This window comes from Neolamprologus multifasciatus, chromosome 2 (assembly GCF_963576455.1).
Source record: "Neolamprologus multifasciatus chromosome 2, fNeoMul1.2, whole genome shotgun sequence".
Classification (NCBI taxonomy): Eukaryota; Metazoa; Chordata; class Actinopteri; order Cichliformes; family Cichlidae; genus Neolamprologus; species Neolamprologus multifasciatus.
In genome coordinates, this window is record NC_140440.1 from 10,548,606 (window position 1) to 10,563,821 (window position 15,216).

Consider the following 15,216-nt stretch of genomic DNA (forward strand, 5'->3'; position numbering starts at 1 on the left):
AGCTGACATGTAAGTTTTAGTTTGTGTATTATTCCCTCTGCATTTTTTGAAGCAGGGATGATGATTAAAAGTTGTTGTAGACTTTGGTGAAATTCTCAGTAAATCTGAGCTATCTTAATTACTTTTGCTGTTTGTATTATTAATAAACTGCAGAAGGATGTTACCTTTAAGCTTGCTTCATAGATCATTTCTTATTGGTGCCAAATAATTGCTAAACAAAATATACTGTTGCTCTTTTAAAGCAGCTATTTGTTATAAGATTTTGACACTTAATGAATATAAAGTGTTGCTCAACTAGGCTGCAAACGTGTGTATTTGTGTGTGCGTGTAGAAAGCGGGATGGAGGCTGTGGTGAGATGGCAGTTGATAAATTGTTGTTATCTTGCTATCGTGGAAAACAATATTAACATGAATGGGGGACTGGTTGCATCGACTGAAGTAGGTTCAAGGCATTTTAGTGACCAAATGTTTTGACTTCTTCTGTTTTATGGTTGGGTTGGTTTTTTTTGGCTGAATGAGTTGGCATGGAGAGCACGTAAAAAACCACCATGGGGCTCCACTTGTACATCTGATGTGCTTTTGATACACATCAACAATCATTTTGGAACTCTATGTGTATTTGTAATATATATTTCAGTCTGGATTACTTGCTGCCAAGCCTATTACAGTACACGAACAACAAAAATAGGCTCTGAGAAATGCTGCTTTGATAAGCCTCGGCTTATCACCCACACATTTCATCCCTTCTAGTGTCCTTATTCAAGAAATTTGGCAATATTTTAGGCTACCTTGTAGTCATTTCCGTGAGCTTTCCTCTGTGTGTGTGTGTGCTCCTGCAGTTCCTTCTAAAGCAGCCTCTGGAGAGACAGCAGAGGAGGTATGTATGAGTTGGATGCCTCCTTGACAACACCTTGGAGGTAAAAATCAATGTCTGCCAAACAAAGTGAAATGTTAGGCTGCAGCCAATACATGACAGATGAGGCTTAGGGTGGTATTTTCTAAGGTGAATGAAGACTGGAACGCAGACAGCCCTGTCTGCTGATGTCAAGCAAAGGAGCATTAGAGAGATTTTGAAGGACAGTACATCTGACTTCCCTGATTACTTTTATTATTGATTAACAGGATGTGGACATGTGCAAGAGCCACTCTGAAATGGAAAGGGGATGAGGTTGAAAATTAAGAACGACCGCACGCCAGATTAAACTTTAAAGGCCAGTTTCACTAATGAATTGTGATGCCGGGCCACTCAAGAGACTTTGCCTCCAACTGGGGTTGTACCAAAGTAGTTGTCTTGATTAGATTGGATTAGTCCTCAGATCGGAGCAGCGTTCTGCTTCATAGGATGACCAATATTGTTTGATAAGTCACATTATTTCACATTATTTCATAGACACTGTATTTTGTGTCTAACAAAAAAACAAAACAAAAAAACTTTCCATGTCGGTGCTCAGCACAAAGAGTTTTAGGAGGATCCCCAGATTCCTCACGGTGGAGCTCAGACTATGCAGCTGAATTGGAGCTGTAGAAGCTGCATGTCTAGCCTGGCACATTAGTGGAGAAAACACGGTGTTGCTACCTTATGCATGATCAGTCTTCTCAACTCCAGCAGTGACCTCAGCGCAGAGCCGTGGGCTATATCATGTTGCTGATTGAGCATGCACCAAGTCTCAGAGGGTAAGCGGGTTACATCTTAGTTCCTCTTGCAGAGAGAAGCAGAGGGTGTTCTGAAGTAAAATTCCAAAACATCAGTAGCGCTAGAAGGCTTTTCTCAGTGGGCTTTAAAGTGTGTCTGCATGCCTGTGTGCGCACACGTGTATAGACTGTACCGCCTAACACATGCTAGCGCACATAAAGTTTATCACCTATGCCCATGGAGGATATTGACGTCTGTAACACGACCCTACCCACCACTAGAAGGCACAAGTCTGTGAATACTATAAGAATAAACCAATGATTTATCCTATTATTATTCTTGTCCCGTGCTCTGCTCTGTGGCCAAGAGTAATGCAACAGTGGGGTATCAATTCATAGCCTTGGCCTCAGGAAAGCTCTTTGGAAAGCAGAGGGATTTTCAGCCTGTCTGCTGTAGCTCCAGCTCTCAAGCCAGACACTGCAAGAAATGTTGGCCTAGTGAATTATATGCGGGATAGTTGGAAGGAGACAGGTAAGGGGGAGATATAAAAGCAAACATGCACTGTTTGTTCATTGTAGTGCGTTTGATAAAGAGACTCGGTTGGCTCAAACATGCAGTTTGCTCTATTCCTAACCAGAAGGAACAGTTTCATCTTTATTTTATGCTGCCTCTTTTACATTTCATTGTATTCCACTGTTACAGTGTCATTTATAACACTTTATTCTTGTTGGGGCCTCCCCTGAATGCATATAGTTACTATCTTAATGGTAATGGTGTAAAATACCAAAATATTACAGAGCCCTGCTTGAAATTTTTGCTCACTATCAAATATGAACATCTAGAAAAGATCATCCTATTTGTTTATTCATTGTGGTGTGAAAGATCCACATTATAAATCTCCTTCTTCTCAAATTTCCTCACAATGAAGGTGAAAATTAGTCATCTCTCGCAAGTGGAGTGCATCCAATTGAGAACAATATGCCAACAATTAATCAGGAAAAGATAGGCTTTCTCATTTTTAGATGAATACTCCGTCCTTTGTCTTATTTCCCCACAAACTGAGCGATTTGCACAGGAAATGCAATTATAGCAACCGTTGGAAATGACTGTGCCACTACAACCAAGAGTGGTTTGTTTTTTTTTTCCCTGCAACCATTTTCTCAAGTGATTGGAGAAGCGGGCTGTAAATGAATGAGGAGGCACATGAATAGTTCTCAGAATACACGTCATATTTTATGACCGGTAAGATCGTGCAGACAACTTTTTTTTTCTGTAATTACTCATTCGGATCTATATTGCTTCATTCGGGTAAGTGAGTCACATTTCATCAGAAATGGATAACATTGTTTCGTTGCTAATGCTGAGAAGCTTGGCGCAGTCAAAAAAAAATGTTGCTTAATATTCTCCAGCAATCTTCTGAATGTTCAAAAGCTTTTCTGCGGTGTCTAGGACCACCCCAGCTAAAGTTTCATGTTGGCTCCATCAGGCAGTCATTGCTGCCTCTTACTGAAGGCTCAAGCCATTCAACCCACCACGGTAATTTAGATAGAGTGAATCACTACTCTCAAGGCCAAACACTCATAGGGGAAAGTCAGAAACTGGCAACTTCTTTTCAAAATAATTCCACAAGAACCTTTGAAAAAAAGCACTGGACTTAAACACATTCTGAGAAAAGCAAGTCTCTCCAGAGTCCTGATGTCTTACAAGCTGGTGATTTGTTTATATTGTACTGCTTGTTATATTGTAGTTAAATGTGCTCCCACTCTTCTTTCAAAATCAAACAGGAAGATGCAGTGATAGGAAATGACAGACTGCTGCAGTTACTGTCAATAGCATGTTAAAGACGTAAACAAATAGATCAAGAATTTGTGAGGGTTGCAAATTTATGCTGTATATTCGAGACTCTGAAATATGATCTTTAATGTGTATGAAAATGTGTATATGTGCGTATGTGTAAATACGTATGTATGGATAGATAGAAACATATATGTATATATAAAAAAATAAATAAATAAATAAATTTAATAAATTTAAAAAAAAAAGAATAATAATTAAAAAAAAAAAATACACATGACATATAATGTGATTGCAAGGAGGTATTTCGGTAGTCTATAAATTACTAGATAGTGGAAAAGGGGTGGGATTAAATAAGCTCATGCTTCTTCCTGCTCCTTTTTGAACATAAAAGATATTTGTAGTTGTGGTTGCTCGTTTTCTTTTTGTTTTGCTTTGTTTATTTGTCTCTTTTAATTCTATGTTGTTGTACTTTTTTAACATGTTCAAAATAAAGATTCAATCAATCAATCAATCAATCAATCAATGTCTGAATGTTTAGAGAAATCTAACTGACTGACAGCAGACTGTCAAACTGGCGTGGGATACTCTTAAAGCAAATGAATTGTTTTATATCAATAAATTAGATGATTATTTCTTGTGATTAATCCACAGAGAATTGCCGACTAGTAAACTTCAGACATTTTAAAGCATTCTAAAAATGGCTGTGAGATATGTGTCGACTTCCATCATCTCAGCTGATGACTCACTGCTTTATTTTGTCATGATGCTGCTGCTAAAATTTGAATCATAGTAACACTGATCATGCAATGTGTTACATTATATGTGTTTACATATAATCCCTTGTATCTATAGCTAGTTACCAAATAGTGCAGCTAAAAGATTTATTTCTTCTTGTTTCAATTTTCGAGTGCTTCTTTAGATCGAGTATAAATGTTAGAAAAGTGAGAACTGGCACACTTCCCTGTGGACTGTTCCTGGTTTCTTTAGGTTCAAGAAAACACAGCGGTGCGTGCAGTGTCAGTGCTTAAAACTGTGCTGCCTGCGCCGAACTTAGAAACTGTAGCATTTTATCTAGGTGCGAACACGATCTCTCTGGACAAACAAGGAAGCCGAAGCTGTCCACACATGAATAAATACAACCAAGTGTTTTGTCAGCAGGCTAATTGTCAAAGCAGCTTTTGAGAAGGAGTGTAATTACTATGTAATCGGAGAGCTGTCAGAAAGAACTGCTAAGCAGTCATCATCTGTATGATGATCTGCCATCTGTAGCAATGTCTGCAGGAGAGAGAGGGAGAGGGAAGAGGAGAGATGGAAAAGCAGTAATGTGAAGCTGCTCGCATTCACTGCTCTCCGATGGAATCAACTTTCTAAGTGTATTTACAAATCATACGTTAGAAATAAATGGCAGAGATTTTAAGCACAATGTGAGCTGATGAATGCCTATATGGCTGTGTAGGAGCACATTATGTGTGGGTAAATGGAGTGTCTGTTTCTATAATGCAATAATTATGTAATCCCTGAAATATTGGTTACATCCCGATTCCCCTGCTAAGAAATGGCTTAAAAGAAATTTCTGTCTTTGATCAGACAGAAAGTCAGGAGAAGAGTGGGCAAGGCTGCAAAAGCACTGAAGGTACTCTGGCAGGAAATATGATGGAATTCACACACAGCTGCTGCTGCTGCTTCTTCTTCTTCTTCTTTTTTTTTCCTCAAAACCCCCAGTCCCTGAAAATTGCCAACTCTCTTTGCAGAGTAAATCCCCAAAACTCACCTAGGGCAAGGTTGTTCTAATGGTTCCAAATTCCACTGGGTACTGCCCCCCCCCCAACCCCCCAGCCCCTCCCCATTACGAAACACCACCCTCACTCCACCTTCAGGGCTTCTCGGTGAAAAGCTGCTGTCTTTTTTCACTACTAAAGAAAACTGCCGTCTTCAACAGCTGAGGTGGAAAGAAACGTAGCCATTGATGAGAAAGAATTTATCGATTTTGAACATCCTACCTAGATGGCTTGTTTTATCATAGAGTCCATTTATTATTCATTTCACATAAAAGTCAAACTGGGATTTTTTTTAAAGTGATCTCCCATTTTTAACAGTATGTTTTGTGAATTTCAATCAAGCAGAGTGACGGTTCTGCATTTTATTTTCACGTTTCTCTTTTTTTCATTGTTTCTTTTTGCATTTTTTCTGTAATTGTAAATATTCCTCTGTGCGTATATAAAAAGTAAGCAGAATACCTTAAGCGGTAATAGAAAAGCTACGGCCTCCACATATTATCTGTGATCTGTTTTGATGGAATTCTTGTGATGCACACATACTGCAATTTTCCTATTGGAGAAGGGCGAGCCAGTCAAAGCAAATGCCCTTTCAATTCCATTAGCAGTTGCATCAGTCTCTTAATGGAGAGTAAAATGGCACAAGACCTTTTGCAGTACTTATACAATGAATATGAAAAGGCTTTCACTAAGGCTGCCAAGCTTAGTGGGTGCAAAACGACTTTTAATTGTGTCCCAACTCAGTGTTGGAACATTATGCGCTGTATTCCAGGCTTGTCAATGCTTTCATCAAAAAAATATATTTTCAAAGGATGAACGTCATAGAAACCTAATTGGTCTAAATGCCCCAGTATCAAGAAGGGGTATGAAACAGATTCTAGAAAATGTAGTGATAGCTTAACTCAGCTTACTGACAGTGATAGCCTCTGTTACAGTTATTCCGAATGGACCAAATCTGTGAATAGACACATCTAAGCTGTTTTAGATTGTCTGCTTACCAAAAAACGTCTTCTATAAAAACTGTGTAGGGGTGTCGTCCTTGCGATAGACGTTTCTGGTTCGCTAATACCGCTCAGTGCACTTTTCTCTTGTAAACACACTGCAGTAGGAAAGTCTTCAGATCACAAACTTCTAAAAACAGTATTAAAAGAAATTAAAAACAGAGATCCACCCTCGTCGGTGTTTATGCAAATATGCAGGGGGCTTCATAAATCTACATTTGATACCGCAAGCGTCATTAAGATGAGAATGAGTCTGTCATTTCAGCACTTGCATGCAGTATTAATCACAAAGGTCCTTTTAAACCATGTTGCTGATGGAGATGATGACAAGCTGAAGTTGAGGAATTATGCAAAGGAGGCATCCGTCTTGATCTGATTTCAAAGCAAAGCCCCATAAACCACACAGCTGTTTCATCTGCCTTTCTAGTCACTAAGTCTTCACATTAAAGGGCAGCTTAATTCCCTCTGTGTCTTGATGGAAGACAATGCCAGGTTTCTTAAAGGGTCATTGTTTTAGTTTGCTTCTTCTTCTTTCTTTTTTTTTAAACACACAGTCCAACATCTGCTAGGCCGTGGGTAATGGAAATGAAATTGCTATGGCGCCATAAGCCCATAATTTAGCATGGTTTGCTTTTCAAGCCTTCAACTTTGACTGTGAAGTTCACAGAGAATGTGCAGTGGACTGCTACTCTCCTGCTACCACTTTTTCCTCATTGGTTAACATGGAATCAGAAGGAGAGAGGGTGTCTCAGACCATGTCCTGAGTGAAATTGGATTCAAACTCACATCTCAAATTAGAGACCAGAAACCATTGCACCTCATACTCCGATATAAACCTACCGTGTGCAGCGAAATTGATCACATGAAAAAAAAGTATGTGTTGTTATGACCTATACATACAGCCTAGGATTTCAGAATGGTAGACTTGAAAGGTTCGATAGTATATGAAATGTAGCATGCTATTAAAATATTGATTCTTATAATAAAATACAGACAAGTCTCTTTCAGAAGCTCACCATTTGATCTTAACCAGACAAAGATTAAGGGGATGACATATGTTTGCATAATTAAAGTCCACACAGAGTTGTGTTTCAGATATAAACACTTAAAAGAGCATAACGCTGTGATATATCTCAGTGCAATTCTTCGAAGAGTTAGGTGGTCAATAGGGTTACTCCCTAGATTTATACTGTGTATGTGCTGATATAGAGAGACGATTTCATCAAGCTTCCCAAGGCTGTCGCTTCTCCCTCGGTGTGGCATCGAGAATCTGGTATATTTACCACATTTTGAGACAGTTTTTGGCACTTTCTGTTTAGGTAAACCATTGTTTTTTGTTCAGCGGCTGCTACATCTGTCTTTGTAACAGGCAGTTCAGTGGATTGTGGCACAGCAGCCTTGTAGCAGTTTGTAAAGCACTGCATAGGATGCAGCTTAATGTAGTTCATGGGGTTTTATGTTCTCTTAGTTCATTGTGGGATTATACATTCAAATGCTGCATGACAAATCCTACTCCTTTGAAGGTTTGGGGAATTTTGTGTTTACTGAGCACTTTGCTTAGCATGTGCTCTGAGATTTAAAAGAAAAATGAAACAGCTTATTTTCATGTTATAGTTCAGGCATGCCTTTAACATGTTGAATCATCAGAAATTGATTCAGGAGTGATCATAAACTGATGACAGAGGAAGTGCTCAGACTCGAGGCTCATCTTTTTGCTTACTGTGGTGGCACCGCTCCCAAAAACCATAATCCACCTGCGCTGCGTACCACATTTTTATGGGTTCGAAGTAAGTTCCATTTTCAAACTGTCAGGGTAAGTTGCAAAATAAACAGGAGTAATTAAGGCATTAAAATAAAGATTTGTTCAGATCTCCCATGTGCAGTATTTACGATGTGTGACGGTAGGACAGATTGTTTTTACGAACTGATTTCAGTGAAATATTTCATTTGATTGGTTGGAGATTATAAAATCGTTCGTTAAAATCCTTTTGCAGTCACTAAAAAGTAATGTGCCTACGTTTTGCTTTTTAAAATAATACTTTCTTGCCGTAAACATTTCACTTGCTTCCGCGTTAGATACTTCCTTGTGCGCTCGTCTTGATTGTCCCCTCAGCTGCATTCTCCTTTCCTGCTCATTGACATTTCACTGCTACACTGGTGCATGCTGATTACATGAAAGTGCTTCTGCTGGAAAGTGGAGCTCACGGGTGCTGCAGGCTCATACAGTGGAATTAGACCCAAAGGTGAAGTAAAACCAGCCAGTGTTGATAGATAATCCACATTTCTATTAGCCTACTTAGCACTTTTCTAATAGAGCCCATAGTCTAGCCTGGGAAATGAGTGGGCTGCTGTGTTTTTCGTTATTACTAAGTCATGTCAACCATATATTTTTTTAAAATACTCATACTGTAGCTGATCTTAGGCAATTAGCGTTCACAACTGACTTTGAATGCGGTGATGTCAGGTGATGAGAGGCTTGTGTTTGATTGGATTTGATAAAACTCTAATCATGGGCCACAAAAAGGAGAAAAAAACCAACCTTCGTCTGCGTCTGATGATTTGCTTTTATGGACTTTACAGCCACATGCTGATGCTATGTAATTGCAGTCAGGAATTAATTAAATTTTGATTGGCCTTCTGAACCAGCATTGTGGACTCTTGTCACTACTGATTCTGCTCTGTCACGTCCATCTGTGTAACTTTGTGTCTAGCTGTCTATGTGAAGACCGACCTCCTCGTTTGTGTGTCTAAAGATGAAAGTGATGTTCTTGGAAATTATAATATTAAAAAGCCACGTGTATGTGTGTATGTAGGTGCACGTTGCTTTTTTTTTCTTCCTGTTTTTACTTACTTGAAGATTTTTCCTTGCTGTGAATGTCTTTCATGTTTCCTCTGAGCTATATGCAACTAAATGGCTCATTTGCCAGAACTGAATAGGTTGTTTTATGCATAGGGTTGCACACTGAAAAGGGAAAGCACATAGACAAGGATGCAAATTGCTTGGTCATTAAAGGATCCTTTCAAAAATGATGACTTGAGTCCTTTCAATGAAGCTGTTCCTTGCAGCCAACAGCGCAGATTTTGATCCTTGTGTACATTGTTGAGTAAGCAAAGGTTAAATCATACGCTGGAAATCAGTGTTCATGTGCTGTAAATTTAAACTCGTAGGCTTCTAGGCTTCATAAAAATTCATGCTGTCAGTGCAAAAACAACAGGAGCTCCTAAAAAATAAACAACACACACAACTCCCGACTTTTTCAATATTCTTCAGGCTCTCTGTAAGGCAAGAAAGACGATACCCATTTGGGGCTCATTGGAGCAAATCAGAATTGTCAGCACTGTGGGTTTTTACCTTTTAAACAGGGAAGATGGATAGATAATCACCACATGCCATTCTGGGGGCCAATTACACAGCTTTGTGTGAAATTGGAAAACCTGTTCTCTCAGAGCTCTAATGGATGTTCTGGTCATTAGTTATTTGAGAGTCTTCTCTGGCTGTAATCAAACATGAAACATTGCGTTAAGCGCCCATAAAAGAACAGCTGCCTCTCTAAGTGACCTTCTGTTTAAGAGAACCCAACTGTCAGCCATGTGGCGTTTTGTGACAATTATTATGTGTATCGCCATAAAAGCAGTTCTTATTTCCTGTTTTTTTGCAGTGGTTGCATCTCATTTTAATGTCTTGCTCTCGGTTGTATTTACCTTTCTGGGTCTGTTAAGTGGCACTGTGCTGTCATAGCTCGCGTATAAGGCAAATGCATAATCTTACCCATCTGCTCTCTCTTTGCAGTCGCGTCGCTTCAGTCGGGGTGTAATTTTAATCAGCAAAATAAATTATTTATTATTTAGATTTTCCCATTATTAGGGATACTTAAACTCCTATGCTGATGCCCGTTTTTCTCTCTCCTCCTCTCCAGGTGACCATCTGTCAAGTCAGCAAGCTCCACCTCCTCTGCCACCAGCTCCACCCCCACACAGGCAACACCCCTCCATCACTTCCCTGAGCCGCAGCTCACTGGCCAATCAAAGGAGCCCGAGTCCACCACCCACAGCCGGCCTGGCGGCTGACTTGCAGAGTACGGCGGAATGCGTCCAGCTGCAGGACAGCTGGGTCCTGGGCAGCAATGTGGCCCTGGAGAGCAGGTGAGTGAACCATGGTGACCTACAACAGAACTGAAAGATTCAGGTCCAGATGTTATACTTGATGTATTTTTCACCACTTTACATGCTGCATTTTTCATTTGAAAAGTGAGGGAAGTGGAAGTTGGCATATCTGTGTGCTGCGTGTTGAATTTTAATGCTTTTTTTTTGGTCACGTGTTTCATGTGTCCTAAATCTGGTGACCTGTCTCGTTAATCCACTGGCTTGTTTGATGTGCTTTTAAGACATCAGCCCATATTTCTAAAACTTACCAGTCACTCAGTCTGTCATTAATGAGCTTTATATTTGTGTTTTTTATGCTTTCTGCACATCTTTGTGATCATTTTAATGATCTGCACGGACCCATATACACGATCAGCGGTGGAAGAAGGCACTGAATACATGGCAGTCTCAGTAGATGATAGTCTTGTTGGTAGCTTGCATCTTCCCCAAGACAACAGCGGGGAATCCAACAGCCGAGGCCGTGGAACACACTGAGAATTTCACAGCACAGATTTTTAATAGCTGATGATTTTATCGATGTTTTGGTGCCATTCCTACAAACATGAGATGGTCACTCTATAATCTAATGACTTCTCGACCAATTTTTAAAGTGATATTACACTGACACATGCTCATGACATAATATAGTTCCCTATATACCAGTTCATCACATTTCTACACTCTGTATGAATCTAAAGGGGTGATTGCTAAGTTGGAGAGACACAATGAGAAGGAAAATACATGATTAGGGAGAAGTATGTGAATATCTCTGAACTTGACAGTTATAATCAGAGAGGCCATAACTTAACAAGAAACTTGGTAAGCAGAGAGTGTGTTATACCAAAATCTGCTGCGCAAGACACTACTTTGTCATAAGAGCCACTGCCAAGTTTTCGCCCTGAAACATTAGTTACATCTTTCTTAATCAGTGAGCTCAAAATATCCTGGCTAATGAAGTGTGGTACATTGCGCTGTGACTCAGAAATGGCCTAGAGTAGATGATTGCATTCTAGCCTGATATTTCACTGGCACAGCGTCCCCCTTCTGCGGCTCAGATGAATGTAAACTTTGAATTTTGCGTGCGGCAGCATGGGGTAACAATCTCCTATGATCTGACTGAATCAATCGGGATACGCGGTGACAGTCTCACTTTCTTGGGAAGATGCGGTGATTGAATACTAACCGCTCAATGACCTTGAGCTGTCTTAGCTGTATCGACAAAACAATATGTGCACACCTATCATCAGCTGAGGCATAAATCACTATCACCACAGTGGACTCTAAATCAAGTGCTTGTCAGTGGGTGGGAACAGGGGGTTGCCGAGAACCAACTGGGCCAAAAGGGAAGACCCGGTTCAGCACATAATTACAGATGTCAAGAAAACCACCAGGTTGGGAAATGTAAACAGAAGCTCAAGAAAGTATTCATTAGGCAGCCTTCAGGGGGTTTTGGGGCTGCAAAGTCCTGGCACAGCACATAAGAAGGTGGCCCAGAGTACCACAGGGATATGAATCTCTTTTGATTCCTCAACAGTGACTTGAATTTTATTTCTGATGGAGCGTAGTAGACGTGGCCATATGCGCCGGCAATAAATAATTCTGTACAAGGCAGTTGATTAAAAAAGTGTCAAGTATAAATCATAATGTTATGATCTTGTTTAATATATTTCCTGTGACATCAAGACCTCCTTGAAAATAAAGCACTCATTTGACAGCATTAGCTACTTTTACAGCAATTAGCCATAATGAATTTTGTGTGTGTAACCTCCCATAAAAGTGTTGGGCTTCAAAGCACGAGTGCACTAATTTAACTCAATACCAACTAGCTTTCACAATGAATAGCTTTCAGTGTTCTTTAAAATGAGTGAAGTGCTGCACTCAGTAACTACTGCGGTAACTCCGGCTCATTATTATATGGTGAGCGAATATCACTGATCCCACTGTGATTACGCTGCCAAAGCTGTGTTAAAAATCAGAGTTTGATTTTGCCTCATTTACTCCAGCAGTTTAAACAGATTAAACATATACATTAAGCAGATAAAGAAAAATGAAAATGAAACAGTCATCAATTTGTTTTACAACTTGAACCCAGCTATAGTTTGTAAAGGAAAAATATTATCATATCCTTTTCAAATAACTGTATAAATGTATAAATGTATTCGAGGTGAGCTTTTGTGCTAGGATCGTGTAATGTAAAGTGCTCAATTAGCTGACAAGTGCATGTTCAGCTTTATATTCGCTGTTATTCTGAAGAGCTAAGGAGACATTCAGATCCTTAAAAAAAGTGTGGAGTCGTTTTAATAAGCCCCCCAGGTTTTCTTCTTACTCATGACTTGGCTTCACTTCTCTGTGTAATATTTTCAATTAGAAATATTCAATTGAATTTCATTGTAAAATGAACTGTCATGTCTCTTAAGAGACTGGTGTACATCTGGAGTAATTATTCTTGAGCAGTGCTTAATCATTTGGGTGATATGGTATCAGTAATGTTGTTGCCTTTATGGTGTAAGCTATAAGCTCTGTGTGTGTTCCTCTGTAGAAAAGACACGAAGGTGTCTGCTTTCCTAAATGTCCTTTGGAGGAAGTTTCAACATTTTTTTTTTGCACTCCATTTCAATGAGATTCAAGTAGAAAAGTCGTTATGACATTTGAGGATGATTCCTTTGAAGGCCAGCATAGCCACACGTTTGCAGTTATAAATGTACTGTCAATCCTCATTGGATTCATGCATCATGGGAGTCCTTTGGTGAAATGAAATTATGTCTCTGCTCTAAAATCATCACGTGTCCCTCAGATACTGCATTTTCATGGAAAATGTACTAGAATTGAAAAAGAACTGCAGAAGTAATCCAAGAGGATTTGGTTTATGCGTGCGCGCGCGGAGTTGTTTGTGTGGGACGAACATGTAAATCATGACTCAGACAGTCATGCTTCAGATAACAAAGGAGAAAGGCAACTTTTTTTTTGTTCTGGTACAACAGCCACTGTGTCATGATTGCACCAGAACTGATTAGTCATGTGTAAGACACCAGCCAACTAGCCTTTTGGAAGAGAAAGGAGCACGCAGCGATGGCTGGTTACCTGCCAAAATGGATGGCGGTGTAGACAAAGTGGTAATCCTCAAGACATTTTTTTCTTTTACTGCATGTTTTGCTTTTTATTTATTTTGCCAACATCGTTGGTGCCAAGCACATTTCTGTGGTGTTTCCAGGTTTCTGCATTATTTCCCTCTAGCCTTTATTTTAGACTAGTCTATAAACAACTGCTGCTGGTGCTGCTGGTGGTGGTGGTGCTGCTACTGTTGCTGGCGAAATGTAGTGCATCTTTTTTAAACATGAACAGTGTTACATTATAAGGAAAACTAGATTAATCTAAAAGACACATTATAAATGTAACCTTATTGGAAGGAACCACAAATATATCTCAAAACTGGGTTTCATGCAGACTGTCTCAGACATGCTATAAAAACACATCATTGAATACATAAACACTAAGCTAGCAAACCTATTCAGATTGACTAAATACGATAAAATCCATGCGCGTGTCTGGTGGAGTGACTCAAGATGGAACCATGCTGATCAATGGCAAAAAAGTGTGGTGACGCAAAAATACATTCACAGTGCAGAGCTAGCTCTAACAGATTAGCACTTGCTTGCACACCCACTGTTGAGAGGGCAGGTGCTAATCTGGAGGAGAGACCATAACTGCAGCAAGTGTGAAAACAAGTCACCGCAATGCCAACTCACATCTGTAGTCTGTTTTTTTTGGCCGTATTTAAAGCAGCCTGATTATTCCAGCTCTCACCTTGAAATGCTAATGCTAATACCGAAAGCGGCTAATGGCCAGATTACATATTCGCAGGGCTTCGATTTACATTGTTTCTAGTGTGCTCTCTCACCCCGACAGCTGGAGGTTAGCCGTAGACAAATCCACCCACTCACTGTTTAGTCTTTTGTCCTCTATGAGGATTTTTTCAAATGTCATCATGATGACAAGCAATGTTGTGAGAGCAGAGGAGACCAGGCTGGCTGCTGCTTTTGTGTTTTCGGGCATCTCAATGGGACAGACAGGCGTGCACACAAACACACTGCGATCACACTGACACACAGCCATTCACTCGCTCTCTATCCCTTTCAGTCTCACACTCTCTTGATTGTCTCTTTTCCCTCTCGCTCACTCACAACACACCACACTGCTATCACTGGGGCTGGCTGGATTAGCATAGTAATGTGCCTTGTTGCATCACACTGGCTGTAATCAATTACAGCCGGTCATCCAGTGTCTATAGCTGCAGACATTTACACTAGTCTGCTGTTTGTTAATCATGTCCAACAGCATTTCATCTTTAGACCCCTTCAGTCTGCTCTTTAGAGAAAAGTGCGGGCAAACATGAAAACCATCAGCACTAGAATTACTGAAAACGCCAAGTTCAATAAACGTCCGATATAAGAATTAGTCTTGGTAAGGCTGGTGCACACACATTCTAACAACTTTCAGACTGACCCTGCATTCTCAAGTACGAAGCAAAGAGGGATTTAACTGATGCAAGTATACCTGATTTTACCGTTTTAAACCACTAATGAATGTGCCATATGTTCTTGGTAATTATACACTGATTAGCCTCAACACTAAAACCACTGACAGGTGAAGTGAATAACACTGATTATCTCCTTACAATGACATCTGTCAGGGGCTCGATATATTGGGCAGCGAGCGAACAGTTCGTCAAGCCGATGTGTTGGAAGGAGGAAAAATGGGCAAGTCTGAAGATCTCTGAATTTTGACAAGGGCTAATTTGTGATGCCAAGAAAAATGAGTCAGAGCATCTCAAAAACAGCAAGTCTTGTTAGGATTTCTGGCATGTAGT

At 39.9% G+C, this 15,216-nt stretch overlaps 1 protein-coding gene across 9 annotated transcripts in view; it reads left to right on the top strand.

Moving 5' to 3' along the window:
• Positions 1-15,216, top strand: part of LOC146523986 (teneurin-3) — a 192,381-nt gene that overhangs the window by 100,388 nt on the left and 76,777 nt on the right. For all 9 annotated transcript variants that reach the window (XM_085170575.1, XM_085170622.1, XM_085170597.1 and 6 more), the window contains one exon: positions 10,124-10,349. In XM_085170575.1, the coding sequence (XP_085026701.1) occupies positions 10,124-10,349 (226 nt within the window). The remainder of the gene's footprint in view (positions 1-10,123; positions 10,350-15,216) is intronic.